The sequence below is a fragment of the Mytilus edulis genome, chromosome 5 (genome assembly GCF_963676685.1).
Source record: "Mytilus edulis chromosome 5, xbMytEdul2.2, whole genome shotgun sequence".
Lineage (NCBI taxonomy): Eukaryota > Metazoa > Mollusca > Bivalvia > Mytilida > Mytilidae > Mytilus > Mytilus edulis.
In genome coordinates this window covers 78,434,592-78,455,833 of record NC_092348.1, presented here as the reverse complement: position 1 = coordinate 78,455,833, position 21,242 = coordinate 78,434,592, and the positions used below count along the sequence as shown (strand labels likewise).

At 32.7% G+C, this 21,242-nt stretch overlaps 1 protein-coding gene across 1 annotated transcript in view; it reads right to left on the bottom strand.

The window, feature by feature from the left end:
- LOC139525257 (uncharacterized) overlaps positions 1-17,448 on the bottom strand; it is a 28,616-nt gene extending 11,168 nt beyond the window's left edge. Inside the window, exons 1-5 of the mRNA XM_071320456.1 lie at positions 17,388-17,448; positions 15,775-15,820; positions 14,138-14,319; positions 10,515-10,915; positions 3,578-3,750 (exon numbers count right to left, since the gene is read on the bottom strand). Coding sequence (XP_071176557.1) covers positions 3,578-3,750; positions 10,515-10,915; positions 14,138-14,319; positions 15,775-15,820; positions 17,388-17,429 — 844 coding nt within the window. The 5' untranslated portion in view covers positions 17,430-17,448. The remainder of the gene's footprint in view (positions 1-3,577; positions 3,751-10,514; positions 10,916-14,137; positions 14,320-15,774; positions 15,821-17,387) is intronic.
- Positions 17,449-21,242: the final 3,794 nt, after the last annotated feature.

Sequence of the window (21,242 nt, the reverse complement as noted above, 5' to 3'; positions counted from 1 at the left end):
ATTTTGAGACTGTGGGCGTGTCCTTAATAAATGTAATTGAAGATTCTTGCTGTTGTTATTTCTCATCATAATAAGAAATATAACATTTGATGAAGCCATCAATTTTGTAAAGCATGTAAAGCTGATGTCAACAGCAAACTCTGCTGGATTCTGGATTTCGGCAAGTTCTTTTTAAGCCGTATCTTGATGATGGATGGCTGATTAAAGCGACATATCAAATGCATAATCAGGACGAGAACATGTTTTAGATATAAGAAGATGTGATATGACTGCCAATGAGACAACTTTCCATCCAAGTATGACAATTAACCATACTTTGTACTAGGCCGACACGCTGAGTCTGATTTATAACGAATTATTCCACGAGGTAACAGTCCATAGGAAGACATTTCACTCTACCCGGACATGATTACTCTGACTGCGAGCCGACCAGTCTTTGTTCTTATTTCCGAATATCACATGCTTAGGTAGCACTCCACAGTTAGAAAATAAAATTAAAAATGAACCACAAAATGTTTAATCATCTCCTATTCCTGGATTTCTAATACATTAACCTAACTGTTTGTGTTGTACATGTGCATATGTATGTAATCAGTATCTTCTATAGATTTGATTTTCAAAAGTTAATAGGGTGAAATATAATTCCTTTAATGTGTATCCATGACAACAATCTGCATTTATTTACCATAAAATATTGCAAAAAGGGGGATAAAACTGTCACATATCCCCCAAAAATTTGAATCAAACTAGAATTTCAATACCCATGAGTAATACCTTTTTAGAAACTGTTGACATTAATCTTCCTAATGATCAAATAAAAAATGGGTGTCTTTCGACTCATTTTTTCGTAAAATTAATCCCAAAGTTCGTGCGACAAAAAAGTTGAAAATAAAATTACAATAATTGCCAGACCCATGTATGGTATGGATATGCAAATACAAACTGTCATACAGAAAACAGCCTATATTACATACATTACATAATCCTAAAGCCTCAGTCACACCTTACCGGATAGCTCGAACGGACGCCTAACGGATAACTTTTTTTCAATCCGTTCATATCCGCTAGACGTCCGTTCTTATCCGTTAGACGTCCGTCCATATCCGTTGCATGTCCGTTAAGCGTACGTTTTATCCGTCGACGTCCGTTCTGTCCGGTGGAAAGTTTTGAGCATGTTCAAAACTTTGAACGGACGTCAAACGGATAAAATGTCCGTTGAACGTCCGTTAGGCGTCTGTTTTGTACGGTACTCGTCCGTTTCGTTTCCGTTTTGTATCCGTCACGTGTCCGTTATACATCCGTTGGAGGTCTGGAAGATAAATTAACCAACGGACTTCTACCGGACGTTTAACGGATAAAACGGATGTTGAACGGATGAGAAACGGACTTCTACCGGACGTATAACGGATAAAACGGATGATGAACGGATCTGAAACGGATATATGCCAATTGAAAATGTTGCGTTAGAAATGCTAATTTTTGGTATGTCAGATTTTTTAAGGTTCATGAATTCTTATTATTCATAATCGATCTTAGAGTATAGGCACGTCTTCACAAGCAAGCAGTTCATATTCAGGGCAGACACTGCCCTTTTGCGGAATTTTGAAGAACAAACCAAAACCAGTAACACAGAAACATTTTGAATATTTATGCAATTTACATGTTTTATAATTGTCGCCTTTGATTTTTCCGTATATCTTGTTCATCCGTTTTATCCGGTACGCTTCCGTTAGGTGTCCGTTCTGTCCGGTACGTGTCCGTTTCTCGTACGTTGCATATCCGGTGTGTGTCCGTTATGCATCCGTTACACGTCCGTTTTATTCGGTCAGTACATCAACGGACTCCCAACGGATAACAATTTTGTCAACGGACAACTTTCATTTTCATCCGTTAGGCGTCCGTTCGTGCTATCCGATAAGGTGTGACCGAGGCTTAATGGTCATATAAACCCAATAGGAAGGCTATTTTAATCATCAGCTATCCAAAAATGAATTTTATTCCACACTAGCTCTCATCTTTGAAAAATCCACAAGGACCAAAATGCGAAACTACACACCTAACTGTGGAGTGCTACCTTAGCAGAGATGCAACAAATACTAGGTTTTGAATCTTTGGTTTCTAACGCTAATAACCACAAATATACCGGGACGGTTTTACGATTTGATAACGGCATCAGGAATCATGATACACGCAATGGCATGTATTCCCGTTGTAACTGTAGAAAAATAGAGGCTTTAAATTCTCGATCGTATGTTTGCATCTCTTAGTCAAACCCGTGATCGCTAGATATGGTGCCAGCTGCTCGGTTGGATAGATGCCCATAATCAACTTTCCTCTGTTGTGTACTGCTTAGTGACGCATTATTCAGAAATTGAATATTCTTGAAAAGGCTGTTTGGACCGAAAATCAAACCAAACCCTTCGAAGAATTTATACCACGTATAGACAGTCTCAATAGGTTTGAGGTAGTCCTGACCGAATGACCTCGTTGAAGGAGACACCTCAGTGCATCAACAGTCATATCTGGAAGTATAGTGGTTACTAACGCAGGAAGCATTGAGGACGCAAGAATTGACAGCATGGGTAAATTTTCACATTCTCTTTGCATTATCAAAATTAGTTGTTATAGTAATTTTTCAATTTTTATTGTTTTATCATTACATTGTAGAATACGACGTTAGTATTTCTACTATTAGATTCACACTGTTAATATTTACCAAATGCACATGGTTTGTGCACAACACTCAGCTCTGATTGCATAATAACCATAGATTTACTGTTAATTGACATCACTGACAGACAGATATACAAGTGTAGAAATTGAAAGTGTTAATGTTAAAATAACTAATGAGATGATCCATATTGAAACCTTTAGCGAAAAACTGATGCATTTTGGTATAATCTAGATAGTAGGCTACCTTGCGCAAAGGTAACCTTGAAATCTACAGCTGGATAGTGGTGAGCATTGTGAAAGCAAGAATATTTCGCAATCATGAGTGTCAAACAGAGCTGCATTATATTATCAATATTTTTGGTCAGTTTGGAGGGTTACAATGATCCATCTAGGTTTATCTATAGATATAATATCCAGGGGAACCGTGTACTTTTGGAAACAGCACTGTCTGTTTACAGCAGTTTACAGTAGTATATATTAGCTGCGGAATCGTTGCTCATAGGTCCTTATGCTATTTTTTTGACAATTTGCGGACGATAGAAAGACAGATTCTCCTTTTTTCAAAACGTTCGGAATAGCTATACCCAGGTTCATGTCGCACTTGATTTTTTAAATTTAAATTTATACTACTGTAAATTATTTATCACCCGTGTATAGCTTGTCAATATATACAGTTCGTTTCGTTCGACCTCTTTGAATGATATGACTTATATATTAATGTTTGAATATTCATTCCCTTGACACTATTAATTAATTTTTAACTTTGGTATTCGTGTCCGCCTATTTTGTTATCTTATTAGTGCTGTCGCCTATGTGCAGAATTTTTGAACTATAGATCATTCAGTTTGAGCCGTTACTCTGAAATATCTTCAAACTAATGCCCTTAGTATTAAAGGAATATTACCTTGCTGGCCAATATATTTAAGATACATATAAAACTTGTCACCAAGGTAAACAGTGGAAATATCTGGTAGGTTGTTTATATCTTTTTCAGTATCTGCTGAAGCTTCTTCACTTTTAAATCGCATCTCTACAGTTCCAATCGAATTGAACACATTAGGTAATGATGCAACATTTCTATAAAAAAAATAATAGCATACCATTTTTAGCATTTCATTATCCAATCTATAATCATTTTAATAAATATTTAAAATCAAGGCAATACATCTAAAAGGGATCTTTTAGCGTTTTCTGCCTAGTTGACTTATGTGTAGATCGTATTGTTCTCGGCATTTTCACTGCTTAACATTTGTCTCTACTTTTTTGTTCGAAGATAATTAAAAACGTTGCAAAAAAATACATTTCAGGGGCAATTACCCCAAAATGGATTGTTTTTTTCTTTTCTTGAAGTTCTGCAGATGATAGATAAAGGCAACAGTGGTATACCGCGGTTCAAAATTCATAAATCGATGGAGAAAAAAACCAAATCCGGGTTACAAACCAAAACTGAGGGAAACGTATCAAATATGAGAGAACAATTTGATCTTCTAAAAGTCAAAACCCTGCACAATTTGCTTAACCTGCTTTATTTTTGGATTTTAGTTTTTTAGTTTTTTGTATGAGGCTGAGAAACTGGGGACGGGCCAGGTTCTACCGAGCCCTTCCCAAGTTTTGCGCCGAGTACAAAAAGTATATACTTTTATGACATTGATCTAATATTTTTTTTATACTGCAACTTAAATTAATACATTGATAGATTTTTAAATCGTAACACTAATGTCAAACTTATTTTCATCCCTTAATGGACCCCTGATTGTGGGGAAAGTGTTCCATGATGAAATTGAGATTATACAAAAATATAGCTATGTTACTATATATAGGAAATAAACACAGCTAGTTGCAGTATCAAATGTTTAATTCTGCAACTAGTTGTTTTTATTTCATCATGGAACACTTTTTCCAGTCAACGGTTTATTACAGGATGAAAATAAGTTTGAAAATTGTGTTCCAATTTAAATAGCTATCAATGTATTTATTCAAGTTGCAGTATAAAAAAAACATTAGGTGAATGTCAGAAAAATATATCTTATTTGGTACTCGGCACAAAACTGGAGAAAGGCCCGTTAGAACCTCGACCTGTCCCAGTTTCTCTGCCTCATACTTAAAAAAATGTTTATATATTTTCGGACATTGTCCTAATATTGTATATTTATTTGTAACAACAGTGGCTATTTTTGATATTTTTTTGGTCCGCGGATGAGGTCAGGTGATCTACCTGGTTAATTCTGACCTCTGAATTCGGAAATTTTTATATGTTTTGAAGCCTTTCGTTTGATAGATAACATACTTTCAAGTTATGTTCATATCCATTGATAATCAACTCTGAAGAGCATAGGCGTTAAGGTACATCGCTTTGAATATATTTTTTGTTTTGTTGGCACTGTCGATAAAGTTTTCTATTTTAATACCAAAAAACTACTAAGCTTGTCATACTTTGTTTTGGATGTATTTACCACCTTGATACATTCCCTTATTCTATTTTACTTCAAAACAACATCGCAGGTAACTAGAGCCGATTAAATACAGAGAAGTTGACTTTTCTTGCAGTTTTACATGAGAAAAATAACTCTTTTCCCGGACCTTTTTCGGCTCTCATCAAGACATTGTATCTACACGTGAAGCTTAGACAAACAGGAAGACTTGCTCTGTTAAAGTCAAGGGGTAATTTTCTTTTCTTTAAACGCCAGATTTAATACTCTGTGATAAGACATTTTGTTAGTCGGTCAATTGAGAGCAACTACAAAAGATAAAATCACGATCAGTATATACCATCGGTGCAATTTGGGGGAAAGAGCTGTTTTCTGATGATTTTATCGTATAGTATTATATCTGTAATATGTAAGTTGTAGATTTGCGCAATAGTTGGCTAATGTATTAGAAAGCCAGGAGTATAACATAATAAACCATTTTGAGGATGCTTTGCAGTTCTCCATTAGGCCAAATTATCCAAATAGAAAACTTCAGAATGTCAACGTGTAGAAAACTGAGGTGCATTTCCGCAAGACTAAAACGCTCTTGTAACGTTGAAGCCGACGATAATTATAATTTCCAAAGGTTCGATAGTATAGTCGGAAATTACTGTAATAACGGTACTAGTGAATAATATTGATACGGGTACTTCGTATGTACACGTATGATATATAAATCTGTTGTAGAGTGTTCACTGGCTCATAAGTACTTATAAATATAACTATTTCTGTGACTGTATCTTACATTAATTTGTAGGATCCTTTACTATAGATAATTTAGCTGATGTGTAAGAATAACATCTTCATGCATTATATATCATGTACTGTAGTACGACGCTAGATTAAAACTGTGATATTGATATTAAGCGGGAATATTTTTCCTTGTTGGTCACTTCTAGCCAAGCATCAGACTGGACAGCAGTGAAATAAAGTTCATTTCAATTGAATTGTTATTCTAATTTTTATTTAGTAGGAATAAGATATTTTACTGAAGAGTAGCTTATTACATATAGTATATTTACTTTATATACAGTCTAAGTATAACACTCGAGACGATCTTCTGTGCATTTGGGTTTGGACACATATTTCCCACATTTTTCACTTTATTTAAAATGTAGTCTTTTGATTGCAGTTTAAATGGAGTTTGACCGGAGGTAACTCGTTTTTGTTGGTTTTTCCTGCCCAGCGGGATAGTTGATGAAAAAGCAAAATATATTTTAACCTCATTGGTTGATATCTTTGGCGGAAGTGCATGTGATACATCCTCATTTTTTCAATATCCAAGCTGTGGGAAGGTCGTGCTCCACGTGCTGTCGGCAAAGTAACTATATTCTTTAACTTTTACTTACATTTGCCTTGGTGGCAATATAGGCTTGGTGGCTTTAAGACATTGGTGGTCATTTATATATGCCTTGGTGGCAATAGACCTAGGGGGTCATTTATATATGCCTTGGTGGCAATAGACCTAGGTGGTCATTTATATATGCCTTGGTGGCAATAGCCCTAGGTGGTCATTTTTATAATTTTTTGCATTTGCCTTGGTGGCAACATTAAATTAAAAATACTAGCCTTGAAGGATTTAAGACCTTTGTAGTCATTTATATTCGCCTTGATGGCTTCTTGATAGAACAAGATGGTAATGTTTGACCTTGGTGGCAAAATGTTTTGAGATGTAGACCATGGGTAGTTATTATCAACCCATGTGGCCAGCCAGCTATTTGTTATGCCGTGCGCCGGTTAAACGCAGGGCAAAGTGAAATCGCTATATAAAATCTATGTGGAAGTGGGGGCTATGGCCATTTTGGGGACCTGTAGTTGAAAGGAGGATGATAAATTGCTTATAGGGTAAATAGTTTCTTTTGTTATTTTAGAGTGTTGTGGACTCTTCATTAATTATTACATCGTACATACTGATAGAAAATGCTCTTTAAAGACTTTGTTAGAAAAGAAAAGAAATATTGAGAACGTGGAATAATTTAGTGTGACATGTCACATGATATTAATGTTGTTTACCGGAGTGATGTGTATTGAATTAAAAGGTGTCTTCGTCGAGGTCCGCGTTCAACGGTCTGTTTGATTGTACATCGAATTGAATATAATGTGTTTTGTTTTGTTTTCAGATGATGTTACCTACAGCTTTGATAGGCTGACGAATGAAGGAGAAGTAATATGACATTGCACGATGATTCATGTCAATGTGTTCGAACAACCTAAAAGCAAAGGATTTTTTCTGGTCAGAATATGGTGAAAACAAATTGCAATTTAAGTAATGTTTTGATTTCTGAAAATAGGATAAAAATTATAATAAAAGAAAAAGAAAGACAAAAAAATGAATGGGAGAAATATGGATATAACACTTATTATATATGTCTGTGTTGAGATGGCACGGTACTAAAAAAAAAATCTGTGATGGAAGCAGCTTTATGTTCAAATTTAAAGTAATTCTAATAATTTGTCCGTAATTTCATGATGTTTACTATTAGATGTGTATATAATTTCACTGATGTGTTGAGATATGTCACAAAAATCTTTTTGTCTCGGGAAATTAAATAATGGTTGCAATATCTTTGTTTTGTTTTATTTGATAAATATGTTGAATGATTTTGTATACTAGTACAAATGTATACTAATTTTCTGTATGGTTACATTTTTTAATTTAAATTTCTTTGTCTACAGTTCGAGGGACACTGATTCCCTAGTGGTTTTCCACGTGGATTGTAGGCAAAGGGATATTTCCTTTTCAAAGTGTGACTAATGCTGTCTTAAGTGCAAATAAACAAGTTGTTATTGGTTAATACATTTTCAGCAGACATGTGAAGAATCAAGTGCAAATACAATTGTCAGTGTTCCTGATTAGGACGTAAAAAGTGTGTTTGATTCAACAACAGTAAAGAAAGAGACAAGCCAGCATAGTCTACACTTGGAGGTGAAGTCCTTTTGCTTACAAGCTTTCTACATGTTGAAGATGTTATTAAAATAATAAAATAATGACAATGTTCATTTTGATATCAGTTCATTGCCTTAACGCAACTTTTAAAAGTCTGTATATGGTCAATTTCATGAGAATTTAGTGAATTATGAAACTACAAAAATGTATTTATAAAGAACTGTGTACATGTATCTTGAAATGTGTAGTAGTGTTGTAAAGTAATTAAGGAATAACATTTAATAAAAAAGATATTTTTGTTTTGAGTATTGGGAATATTATTCCTTAAGGGAAAGCCTTGCTAGTGCTGTAGTTTGAGATTGGCCTGCAAATATGCTGTATGGACTATAGAGTTTTCTATGCCCATAACTTAACATGAACTGGATGCAAGATTATATCAATCACTGAAGATATGTGTATAACCTCATTGGTTGATATCTTTGGCGGAAGTACATGTGATACATCCTAATTCTTTCAATATCCAATTGTTGGTTGGTTTAAGGGCTATGCTTCGTCAGGCAATACATATTGCCTGTTTGGGTTGATGAGGTTCTTGATAAGTTCCCCCTCTCCCACCCATTAGTACCAAAATGTGGATATGTTTTTATATTAATATTTAAATATTGGTATTACATGTATGCATTTTGGGTTGATGAGCACGAGACAACATTAGAAAAACATAAGGATTACCATGAGATCATGTTGACTAAAGAAACCTTCCCTTTATCTATTTTCAAGGGAAAGGTCAATTAGGGCAAGTGTGTTCGTATGTTTGTGCTTGCCATTTCATTACAATGATAAAAATAAGATTATTAATCTCGGATGACAATAATGTTGATTATAATTAATGCTTCATTTTATGAGCTCCAGAGTAGTTATATATAAGAAACAAATGTGCACTATATCCAGTGAGCTCCTGTTTATTGCATTGTGCATAGTAGTCCACAATTTGGTTTCTGAAACGTATAGATATTATCTTGCATTCAGTTCTTTCCTCTAGAGTTTTCTATGCCCATAACTTAACATGAACTGGATGCAAGATTATATCAATCACTGGGTATATGTGTATACCACCATTGATTTTCCCCTGTGAGTCCTAATCAAATTTGTACTTTTCAAAAAATTGTGCGGATTTATCTTAGTTTTAAATAAAGAAATACTTGGCATGAGTAAAGTTTTATCCTGTCCAGTACTATATAAAAAATTCTAAAAGTTTTACCAAAAACAGCTAAGGTAATCTATTCCTGAGGTAGAAAAATCTTATTATTTAAAAAAAAAATGAAGGTTTTTTAACAGTTTATTTATATTTATGGCCAAATCAATGATAATGTCAACACAGACATGCTGACTACCGGGCTGGTGAAACCCTCGTGGAATTAATGCTCCACAAGTAGTGGCATCGAAACAGTGGTAGTAAATACACTTATCATAGATACCAGGATTGAAATTTTGTGTTTAAGCTAGACAAGCGTTTCGTCTATAAAGGACTCATCATTGACGCTCGATTAGAAAAAAAGTTTAAAAGGCCAAATAAAGTACGAAGTTGAAGAGCATTGAAGACCAAAAATTCCTAAAAGTATCGTCAAATACATCTGAGGTAGAAAAGCTTTATTATTTAAAAAAAATCAAGGTTTTGTTAACAGTTTAATTATGAATGTGACCATATCAATGATAATTCATGTTAACACAGAAGTGCTGACTACTGGGCCGTTTATACAATCGGGTAGTAAAAAAAATCCGTAGTGGCATCGACTCAGTGGTTGAAAATAAAACTCATTATAGATATCAGGATTCAAATATTGTGTTTACGCCAAACACACCTTTTTAAAAAAAAAAAAAAAAGACTCGTCAACGACGCTCGAATCAGGAAAAAGTTTTAGAAAAAAAGAAAAAAGAAAAAAAAAAGCGGAAATAAAGTACGAAGTTGAACAGCATTAAGGATAAAAATCCCTAAAAATTTTGCCAAATACAGCTAAGGTAATCTATTCTTGATGTTCAGTGGTGTTTTTTTTGTTGATGTAGTTCATAAGTGTTGCTCGTGTTTTGTTTTATATGAATTAGACTGTTGGTTTTCGCGTTTGAATGGTTTTACAGTAGTCATTTTTGGGTCCCTTAAATTTACTGTTCGATGTGAGCCAAGGCTCTATGTTGAAATTTATATTCTCAAGATACTCGATATTTGATAATATTAATAATAATCTTTATTCTCATAAACCATAACTTCCAACGGAAGCAACATTTACACATGGCCTGGGCCGTGATATTCAAATATTATCCTGAGCGTAGGATAAAATTCAAATGTTTGGCCTCCGTGAATTATGTCTTAAACAGAAACAGTAATAATAGTTTCTATACACCAGCAATTCTTGATCAAATACTAAATAAAGAATATCTCTAGAAGACAGACTTAGACTTTTGTCTTGCGTATTTTACGTGGGACTACTTACTTTACTCCTACATGGCCTATGACATGATCTACCACTCCTTTCGGAATTGCATTGCACTGTATGCTAAAGTAATGATATCTCTGTCCATATGAAAGTGTCGGCAGGTCCCTTCTTTTTCTTCTGCCAATTCCACTCTGGGTATTATTCAATTTTTGTTTAACGGGTACTGCTAGTGTTGTGTGTACTGCTGGTGTTGTTTGTACTGCTGCTGATGTTTGTACTACTGCTGCTGTTAGTACTGCTACTGCTGGTGTTGTTTGTACTGCTGCTGCTTTTGTTGTTTGAACTACTGGTGTTGTTTGTACTGTTGTTGTTGTTTGTACTGTTGTTATTGGTACTGGTGGTGTTATTGTGCCATCTATTAAAGAGTCATAGGCACGGAAAACAACAGTTCTGTTAATCTAAAAATTGAAAGCTTTATAAAAAAATTTCGACGTCAACAATAGGAAGAAGATATGATGATGGTCATCAAAAATCAAATAAAAACAGTAAATACACAATGGTTAGAAATGAAAAAAAAAGAATAAAAGACAAGTAACATTAACAAAACATTACATTGCAAACCGAAATTGAGCAACACGAAACCACCACATAACTCGGGATGGACCTAGGTGTTCCGAATAAGACTTATTACCGGTTTTGAACTAATATGAGCAACACGATGGGTGCAACATGTGGAGCACTATATGATTACCCTTCCGGAGCACCTTAGTTTTCCCCCAGTTTTTGGTGGGGTTCGTGTTGCTTGAAAAGGAAATAATGGTAAAAGTTTACAATAAGACGATATCTAGCAGTCATACATGTATGTTGACGAAACGAAAAGATTAACGCGGATGCAGGAAAGTACTTATATAGTGGCAAACAAAATTTCACCAAACAGTGATTATGAGAAGGAGATTTTTCACAACAGTTACATTTTCAAAAAGTCTTCTTATTTTAACTTCAGTGTACAGTATCATAGCGCCGTGTGTGTATTGTTGCAAAAGTTTGGCTGATTTCGAAACTTTCAAAAACTTGGAAGTCGGACACAATATAAGCCATTCTGGTAACTTATATCCTTCCATCTAGTTTTTTTTTAATTTAAATTGACCTCTTAAGCAAAATGTCGAACTGGGGAAGACTTTTTTCATGTAAACATTTAGAAAAAATATGTTTAAAATAAATTTGAATCAACAAAATTTATGTCAAAAGATATAAGGGAAAAGAGAGGCGATAGATACAAAAACTTGTAAGGGTTTTGCGCAATGTCTGACCTACTTTTGCTGTTGGCTTTGTTTTATGCTTAAGTGTGATATGTAGTGACGGAATGTGGAATGGGTATGTCTTGTTTTTGCGACAAAAGTCCCAGGCTCAACAAAAGTGGTAAAATATTTCCTCTAGATACTATCTTTTGATTGTAAGAAACTTCTGTCCAAATTGGTAAATCCAGGATGGTTTATGAATTTAAGAAATATTTCTAAAACTTTAAATGCAGACAGTATATAATGTTAGCTAGAAAAACATTCCATTTATACGAAAAACAGGAAATAATTTTTTTACAAAATTTCCTTCTAGATACTAGATTTTGATCATACACAAGCTTTTCGGGTTCTTGTCTCTGACATATTTCCCATTTCTATTCTCAATTTTATTGTCTCAAAGTTGGTACAAACCAATGATAGTTTAAGAAAATTAATAAAATTTAAAAAAAAACTTTAACCACAGATTGAATTTAATGTTAAATAACGGATAAAAGTGTGTGTGTGTGTTTTTTTTAATTTACTTCTGGATACTTTCTTATGATCATAAACAAGATTTTGTCCAAGTTTGGTAAAAAAAGATCCAGGATAGTTTGAGAAACTTTAACCACGGAAGGAATATTTATGGACGCTACCGCCCCCGACGACGACGACGGAATATAGGATCGCTATGTTTTGCCTTTGCGACATAAGTCGCAGGCTTGACAAAAAGGATAATCAAATGCATAATTCGAGAATTAATTGATAAAACATGCCAAACACAACATATCACCCAAAGGACAAACAACGGTATACAAAACTAAAAAAGAAAACTTAAGACTGAGCAACACAAACCCAAGAAAAACTATGGACAATCTCAGGTGCGCCAAAAGGGTCAGCCAATCCTGCTCCACATGTTGCACCATGCTCTTAGCTCGTATAAGAACATTGACGGAGAGGGAGGTTTTGTAAAAATGAATTGTGATGATTTTCATACATAACGTTGGATATTTTGTGAATTAAACTTATGGTAGCATTTTTTACAGAAACAAAATTGTGTATCGAATCAGTATTCAAAGACTTTGTAATATCATGAGAAATAATTCAAACAATATATTTATGAATTACTAGAAATGAGTTGTACATATTTTTTTTATGCTAAAATTATATTGTTAAGTTTTCTTTCGTTTCACATACTAATTGTTTTCTTTCTATGTAGTATATGTTAAAAATCAAACAATTTTGCAGACCCTGTGGTTCGGAAAACCAAATATCTCAAAATTTTGAAAATAGCATAATATTAACTATCAACAAAATATCTGAGTTACATCTTGCTTAACTACTTTACACCACAAGAATAAAATTTAGCGAAAAACAACTAATAACGATTGAAAGTCTTTCAAATTTCTAACTTAATTGTTAGAAGCTTCTTCCTGTGTAATTAAAGTTACTATTGGCGTCAAATCATTGTTTTTTTTTTCACAGCTGTAATAAAATGTCATTTTATAGTTTTGTCTGAAATAAAGAACAATTTGCTACTTCCTAAAAAAATATGTCACTTTCAGTATATAATAATAGTTTTGTTCACCCTGATTACAAAAAAAAAATTGTTCTCTATAACTTTGTCTGTAAAAAGCGAGACAATTTGCTATTTCCGGTTTATCGAAGGCTTCTTCTAGTCTCAAATGATACATTTACGCTTTCTTCTTTAAAAAAAAGTATATGGTTTTTATATATTTTCCCCTGAAAAGTGTGCAAAAATTGCTTCTTCCGGTTATCTCAAATTCAATTTTGGTTTGCATTTTTCGAGGTATATGCCACACAACCTATTTCAAAAGACCCTTTAACGTAACTATGAACTAGTTTGAAATGATAATAAATTTACCCATAATTTTACAATTTCGGGGGCAATAAGTCATAGCATGTTATTATATCGTCTAACGAGAAAATATGGATTCAATATCAAAACTTTAACTCAACTTATACAACTACATCAACTATAAATGAGGATATATTAGAAAATAAAAAATATCTTCTTTGTTTTTAATTTTATCACAAAAAGTACAACAAAAATATCATTTTGTTTTAAAATTGGATGTCCAATCTTCACAAAGATATCTACCAAGAATAATTCATAATATGATTATTGAGTTTTAAAAATCAGATTATATAATCCTTATATTATATATATAGAACGGGCTTCTAAATGAACTTTTCTGCTTCGTATAATTTTAATCTGTTTTCCAACTTAAAACTTATAACATGATCAAACGTTAATTAGACAAACAACAAAAGACATAAAAAAAAAATACATCCTATGTATAATAGCAGCTTTGGTGCCGAATTTGAATGAAATTAGAAGTAGAAATACACAACGACTTAGACTGAATCTTAAAACTGTCTTACCGTTAAGTTCGTCCCATTTATGCACTTTTTTGGAATAGAAATGTGGCCATATTTATCTGAACTGTATGTACCGGTAGTACAATTTTTATCTTTGCCAAAAGTCTTATTGTTGACCGACTCCAATTGAATATATGATTGTAAAGAAAAACCGTGTAACACAAGGTCTCCATTTTCTTTACATTCTGTAAAGTAAAAGTTATAAAAGATCAAATGTCCATAAATAAAGGTGAGAAAATAAAAACAAAAAACAAAAAACAAACCCCCCCCCCAAAAAAAAAAAAAAACAACACAAAACAAACTTAATCAAACAGAAAATACAAAAAAAAAACTAAAATTGAAAGTTTAAATAAATACTACTCAAAAAGTTTACTTCACACTTTCTAACTACTAGTATAAATGAAGTAAAATAAAATCTAGATTGACTTTTCCAGTTTGAATTTTCTTAATCATTAGTTTTTTGTGCTTTCAAAAGAACTACAGTTATGTTGGGATATTTTCAGATATTTAGACTGTATAAAAACTTTGAGGGAAGGGGTCAAGATTGAAAGTTACAAAAGAGAATAAAGATGTCTGAACCGAGGGATGAACAGCTTGTCAATGTCGTTAAACACTTCCAGTAGAAAATATCAGTTAGCAGGTGAACATAGTTATTACATGTAGGAACATATGCACCGACTTTCGGCTTGCATATAAATTTATTGAACAAATTGGGTTTCGATAAAAAAAAAAATCTAACAATTTGATTATATCATCTTTGATGCTATTTGTTTTCGGAATCAGTGATATTCTTCATACGGTAAGATGTGTCAAACCTTAAACAAGGAATTTGTATTTTCGTTTCAAATTCTTGTACAAAAATCTCTGTTGTAGTAAATATTTCAATTGAGCATGGAGAATGACCCTATCAACAACAAGTAACATGGCAGAACTCGACAATGATGAATTTTATCTCTGTATAGAGCACCAAATATGTACGTATATCTTGATCATGCAATAGCAATGTACGGATGTTGTAAATAGCTAATATATAAATCCCGTCGGAAATTTTGCAGCTTAAAAGACAAATTTGACATGTTTGCAACCTCTCTGAAATTCGCTTTCCTTTCTCTCTGATAATACGGAGTTTTTTTTATGTTGAAACCGAAAAGACATTCATCCTTTTATTAGGATTCTTTTTCAAGATTTGAAAAAACTAATTTATAGTTCTTTAAATGATAACAATGCAATATTTGATAAAAACGATACAGTTCAAATTTTAAAGATTTACTTGAAGACAGTGAAAATGGTCAAGAAGTATAGTTTTTCAATTGTTACCTGCTGATGTCGCACATATTTTATAAAACGGTGCAATATCTCTTATTTCTTCACTTTAAATCCGCCATCATATCGTGTACTTAACCTGGGACTATTATAAGATACCAAACTACAGCTATTGTTTTGTATTTATTACACATGCAACAGTGATGGTGCAGAAAACAATTTCACTCAATAACATAGCTGCTGAAACTTCATTTTCCTACTTATATGATATACTAAATTGTGCGAGGAAGATCACATAACCAGATAACCACATATACACAGTTATCAAAAGTAAATAGTGCTTAGAATTTGATTAACTTGAAAAATTATAAACTTACCATATGAATACTGCGGCGTTTCCTGTCGACTTATACATAAGAACATCTACAAAATAAAATTGAATAAATCATCATTTTAGTTATTTATAAAATAGACAAAATGACATTCTAGTTAATTATATACTTTAAATGAAAAAAAGCTGCCATGTGTGGTCCATGAAATAATATGGGAAGATTAGAACCACGAAAAAGAGTACACATATATATATAAACAATGAATAAAAAATAATGCTAAGCAAATAGTTATTTTAACTCAAGTGTTTATAGAAAATGCAAATATACAACAAATACACAAAAACACACACACACATCAATTGTATATTTATGGATTTCAATATTAATCAATAAATGAATATGATCTTTAAAAATTTGTTTTGAATTAAAATATTGAATAATACTTTTATGAATCAAAATGTATTGCTTGCGAAACTTCCTCATACGCAATGACGAAACAGAGCATTGATGAGACGTTTCTATCTTTATTTCCCATGGGTAAATGATTGCCTCCCAATGAAAAGTTTACCTTTATAATGTCTCCGTGCATAGTTGCATCCTTACATAAATCTTGTGTTAAAGTAATATCAAAAAGCAATTGTTTATTATTCAAATTTTGTGGCGCCCAGTGAATGATATTTCATGCATAAGAAAGGGAATTCTTGTATATTTGATACAAAGAAGATAAATATTATTTATCTGAAATGTGTGTTACTAGTATTCGGTTTGATCTACATACTAATTTCGAGGGTTCGAGGGTTAGTGTGTATAAGTCCCATTAAAGATCACAAATAATGGTGTTCGTGTGATCAACATGAACCCATCCCATTGAATTTTTTGAGCATATAAAATTGTAAAAGATATCACCTAATAATTAATTCTTATTATGCATTTACACACACAGTGGTAATAGTCTGTATGCATATCTATATAGATGATACGAAGATGTGTAATGAGTGCCAATGAGACAACTCTCCATCAAAGTCACAATGCATGAAAAGTGCTCAGTTATAAGTCAAAGTTTCAGCCTCCAACACGGAGCCAATGTTGGCATCGTCGTCAATTGGTCGAATAATCAAAAGTATATACTGATATCATTTCCTGTGAATCAATCTTCTCCTAAAAATTAGATCTGTTTATATCTCTCACATTTTTATATTTATTTTGCATCGACAAATATTTTTTAACAACAATGATTTTTTACGTACCATAAATCAATATCTGTAGCTATAATTCCTTTAGATACTGATATCCCTCTCATATACCGGTGTAGTTGTAGTGAGATAGAAAGTATCCGTTCGCAAAATTTAGCAAAAGTGTTCCCAAATAAGATTTGAGCCATTCTGAACATAAATGATTAATCTGTATGTTCAGAATTAAGACATGATGCTGATCAATTCACATTGCACCCATCTTGAGCTGTGATACCAGAAATGTTCTACATATGGAAATGCCTTCACCAAGTCAAGAATATGATAGTTGTTTTCTATTCTTTTGGTATGTATGAGCTTTTGATTTTGGTGTTCTTTTAATATTTGCTGACGTATTGCTTTTCCCAAGATCTCCTGTTTTTCGTTATATCTAGCTGATTATAAATTAATATAAGTTGAATAACTTACCAAGCACAACAATGTCTTTATTGTAGTCGTTAGAGCACACATGATCTTTTATTGACTGTCTTAAAAAAAAGGTTTTAAACATTAATGTCTAGAGATATAATTAATATGAGTAATGCTTTTCAAACCGTATTTTACGAACGAATCAACTGCTATGTATATCGACAAAACAAACAATACACAGTATAACTAATATGAGTAAATGATAGGAAGAAAGTGCACAATATATCAAAAATAAAACATACTGATAATTATATTGAATAATACAATCAAGTGCCTTTCTCTGGGACCTATGATATATATATATATATATATATACAACTCGTCTAAACATCAACCCAACAATGTTAGATCTGTAAATTTGCTTTCGCAAATTTTTGGTTCTTCCCTCGCCGGGATTCGAACCCATGCTACTGTGATATCGTGACAACAAATCGCCTGCACTGCAGCCGTCCCGCTAGACCACACGACCACCTGGGCTCTACAATAATAAAGCTTTCAGTGGCCGTGTGTTACCTTTCCTCGTCAGTTTTAATCTAGCGTCGTACTACAGTACATGATATATTAGGCATGGAGATGTTATTGTTACAGATCAGCCCAATTATCTATAGTAAAGGATCCTACAAATTAATGTATATATATATATATATATGAATCTGTTTATGTTTGAATGGCTTAACATTTCTGTTTTTGCGTCATCATTTAAATGATCAACATTTTTTTTACAATTTTCCTTGATTACTTTTTTGGATAAAAGATGCTTTTTATAAATCTTCATCATGGTCAACTGTCTATTACAGGCAATTATCAGTATGACAATGAAGCAAAATTACACTAAACAAACATTCATAAAGTCAGGCGAAATAATTCACTGTATTGGGATATCAATTCATAATTAAGTTTGAACCTCTATCATAAATATGATAAAACCAAACTGTTATTGTAAATAATTCTGAATAACATGTCAGATTTTTTTTTCAGAAAAAAAGCTATTTAGATTTAATTTATAAAGTTTGGTATGTTTGCGTATCAACATTTACACGTCCACTGCATGCAACAAAAGTGACTTAAAAGCTGTTGGAAAAACTCATTTGGTATGTTCATACTATACTGACTAAGCTGACATACATTCTCAATTTATTTGCAATACACACTCTTGTGTTAGGCAATAAAAACATCAAGCACTCGGAGGCCGTCTTCAGCTGACCCCTGAACAAAATTGTGTACTAGTTCAGTGTACGTGAAAATGGACGTCACACTAAACTTCAAAGCATATAAATGAACTAAAATTAAAAAAACATATGTACTAAAAAAGGCCAGAGGCTTCTGACCTATGACAGACGCAAAAAAATGTGACGGGGTTAAACATGTTTTGTGAGATATCAACCCTCCCACCTTACCTCTAGCGAATGTAGAATATATCTTACAATGTTTTATATACATCTAATTTGTAAATATATTACTTATCAAATTGTCAAACATGATAATTGAGTTTTCTAACTAAACTTTATTGCCAGACGACGAAATAATTACTTGATTAAAGACTCTCATTGATTTTTTTTAATAGGAATTGGGGATGACAATGTGTATATGTGACTGAACGTATTATTTTTTATTCAAAACGTTGTAAATGTGCAAAAACAAATCAAAGACAGATTCAAACCAAAAACTTTTGAGAGAAGATTTGACTGTCATTTCAATATTATATATTCATGTTTTTTAAGTCACAGGTAAGCTTTCGTTCCTATTCCGTGATGCCTTTTTGACGATTAGATTATGATTCTTTTGTCATTTTCATCTCTCCAAATATAATATTTAATCTAGCTTAAAAACCTTCTCCAACGTTACTTTTTGTGGATAAAACCTATCCCCTCCTGCAGAATTGAACACTTAAATTAATTATTTTAAATCATCATGAATAAGTACTGTTCAAATGTCATCCGTAAAAAGTTGAAAATTGAAAAAAAAGAAGATATCTTACCTTAAACTGTTTCCACCAGAAAGATAGCAATTTTCTTGTCAAGACGAGTTTTTATAACATTATCATATCTCTTTCAAAATGGGTTATCTAAATTACAAGATGTTATCTTTCAAAAATGAACGAGACAAACACAAAGCTGATTATTTTTCTCATTTTTTGTTTACTTGTTGATTTTAACCGAACATTCATAATTTTATCAAACTTGATAGTTGCTTATTCTTTTGTTTTATATGTTGTGTCATGTGTTCTATTGTTTGTCTGTTTGTTTGTTTTATTGTTTGTCAGTTTATTTTTGATTCATGAGTTTGACTGTCCCTCTGGTATCTTTCGTCCCTTTTTTCGATCAGCGAAAGAGAAATATTCTACATCAAAATTATATCAATGAGGTCAGTATTTTTCATTAAAATAGAAAAAATTTGTATAAGTTAAAGATTTTTCGGTTTTCTAATGATTATGGGTGATGTTGAAATTTTCTAAATCTGCGTCGCACATAATGCAATGACATCGTTCAATGTTAACGATGTTGAAGTCAAGTGCAAACCGTCTAACATTATACAGAACGAAACGCGCTGATGATATATCAATCTTGAAAATCCCTCGTACTTACCTCACAAGTCTTTTTGGGACAAAAAGGTGCTAGCTGAGTGGGTGACAGAACATAAGAATTCGTGCTTTCCAAAAACATGTGGTTTGATTTCTAATTGACACTATCCATTACTTGACTTTTTTGTCCATATTTGGTAATATACTTTTGACGTGCCTCGGTAATCATATAATCCCATTTGCTTAATTGTGATGTGGCCTTTTTTATTCTTGTCTCACATTTTTGCTTAATTTTATGTACTTTCTACAGAAGGTCTATATGCCATCTTATTTTTTTGTTGTTGAAATAGTATTTTTTTTTTATAGTGATTAAGATAATAGCACAACGTTGACTGCTGTACCCCTATTTTGGTACGTTTACCTGTTATGCCAAAAAGAAAATCACAAAAATACTGAACTCCGAGGAAAAAGTCAATCGCAAAGTCCCTAATCAAATGGCAAAATCAAATGACAAAACACATCAAACGAATGAACTTCAACTGTCATATTACTGACTTTGTACAGGCATTTTCAAATGGAGAAAATGGTGGATTGAACCTGGTTTTTAACGCTAAACCTGTCACTTATATGACAGTCGCATCAGAATCCCTAATTGATTCGTTCACATATTGTTGTCAATATAATTGAAGTATATGCAACTGTCATACAAGTGACAGGGTTAGCTAGCTTCAGCAACAGGATTAATCCACCATTTTCTACATATATTAAAATCCTTGTACCAAGTCATGAATGTGACAGTTATTTTCCATTCGTTTGAGGCCTTTGAGATTTTGCCATTCGATAAAGGACTTTCCGTATTAATTTCAATTGGAATTCAGTATTTTTGTCATTTTTTTCAGAGAACGAACGACGTTAAAGTGCAACCTTTCATCCCGTTCTGCTTTTAAAAATAATCAAATACCATACCGTACAATAATCTATAATAATCCCCGATGTAACAAAATGTAAAACAATTCAACTTTGAAATCAGACGGCTTTTTTATGGGACGGTGTTAAAAGTTAATGTTTACCTACGCCCAACCCTCCCCATGATATTTCTCTTGTTATATCTCAAATATGTTTGAGAGAATAGAAATATATATTCTTCCTCATTGAAGGTTGTCCTATCATTCATTATCAACCCAATCCTTTATGAAAGATATGATATAAGTACATTACTGATGACCCTCCACAAGATCATCAGATAAGTATTAAATGTTATTTGCTGTCTTAGATAAGAAAAGTGGCAACTGCGTTGTAATTGTTTATCAAACTGTCATCCTGCGTTGTTATGG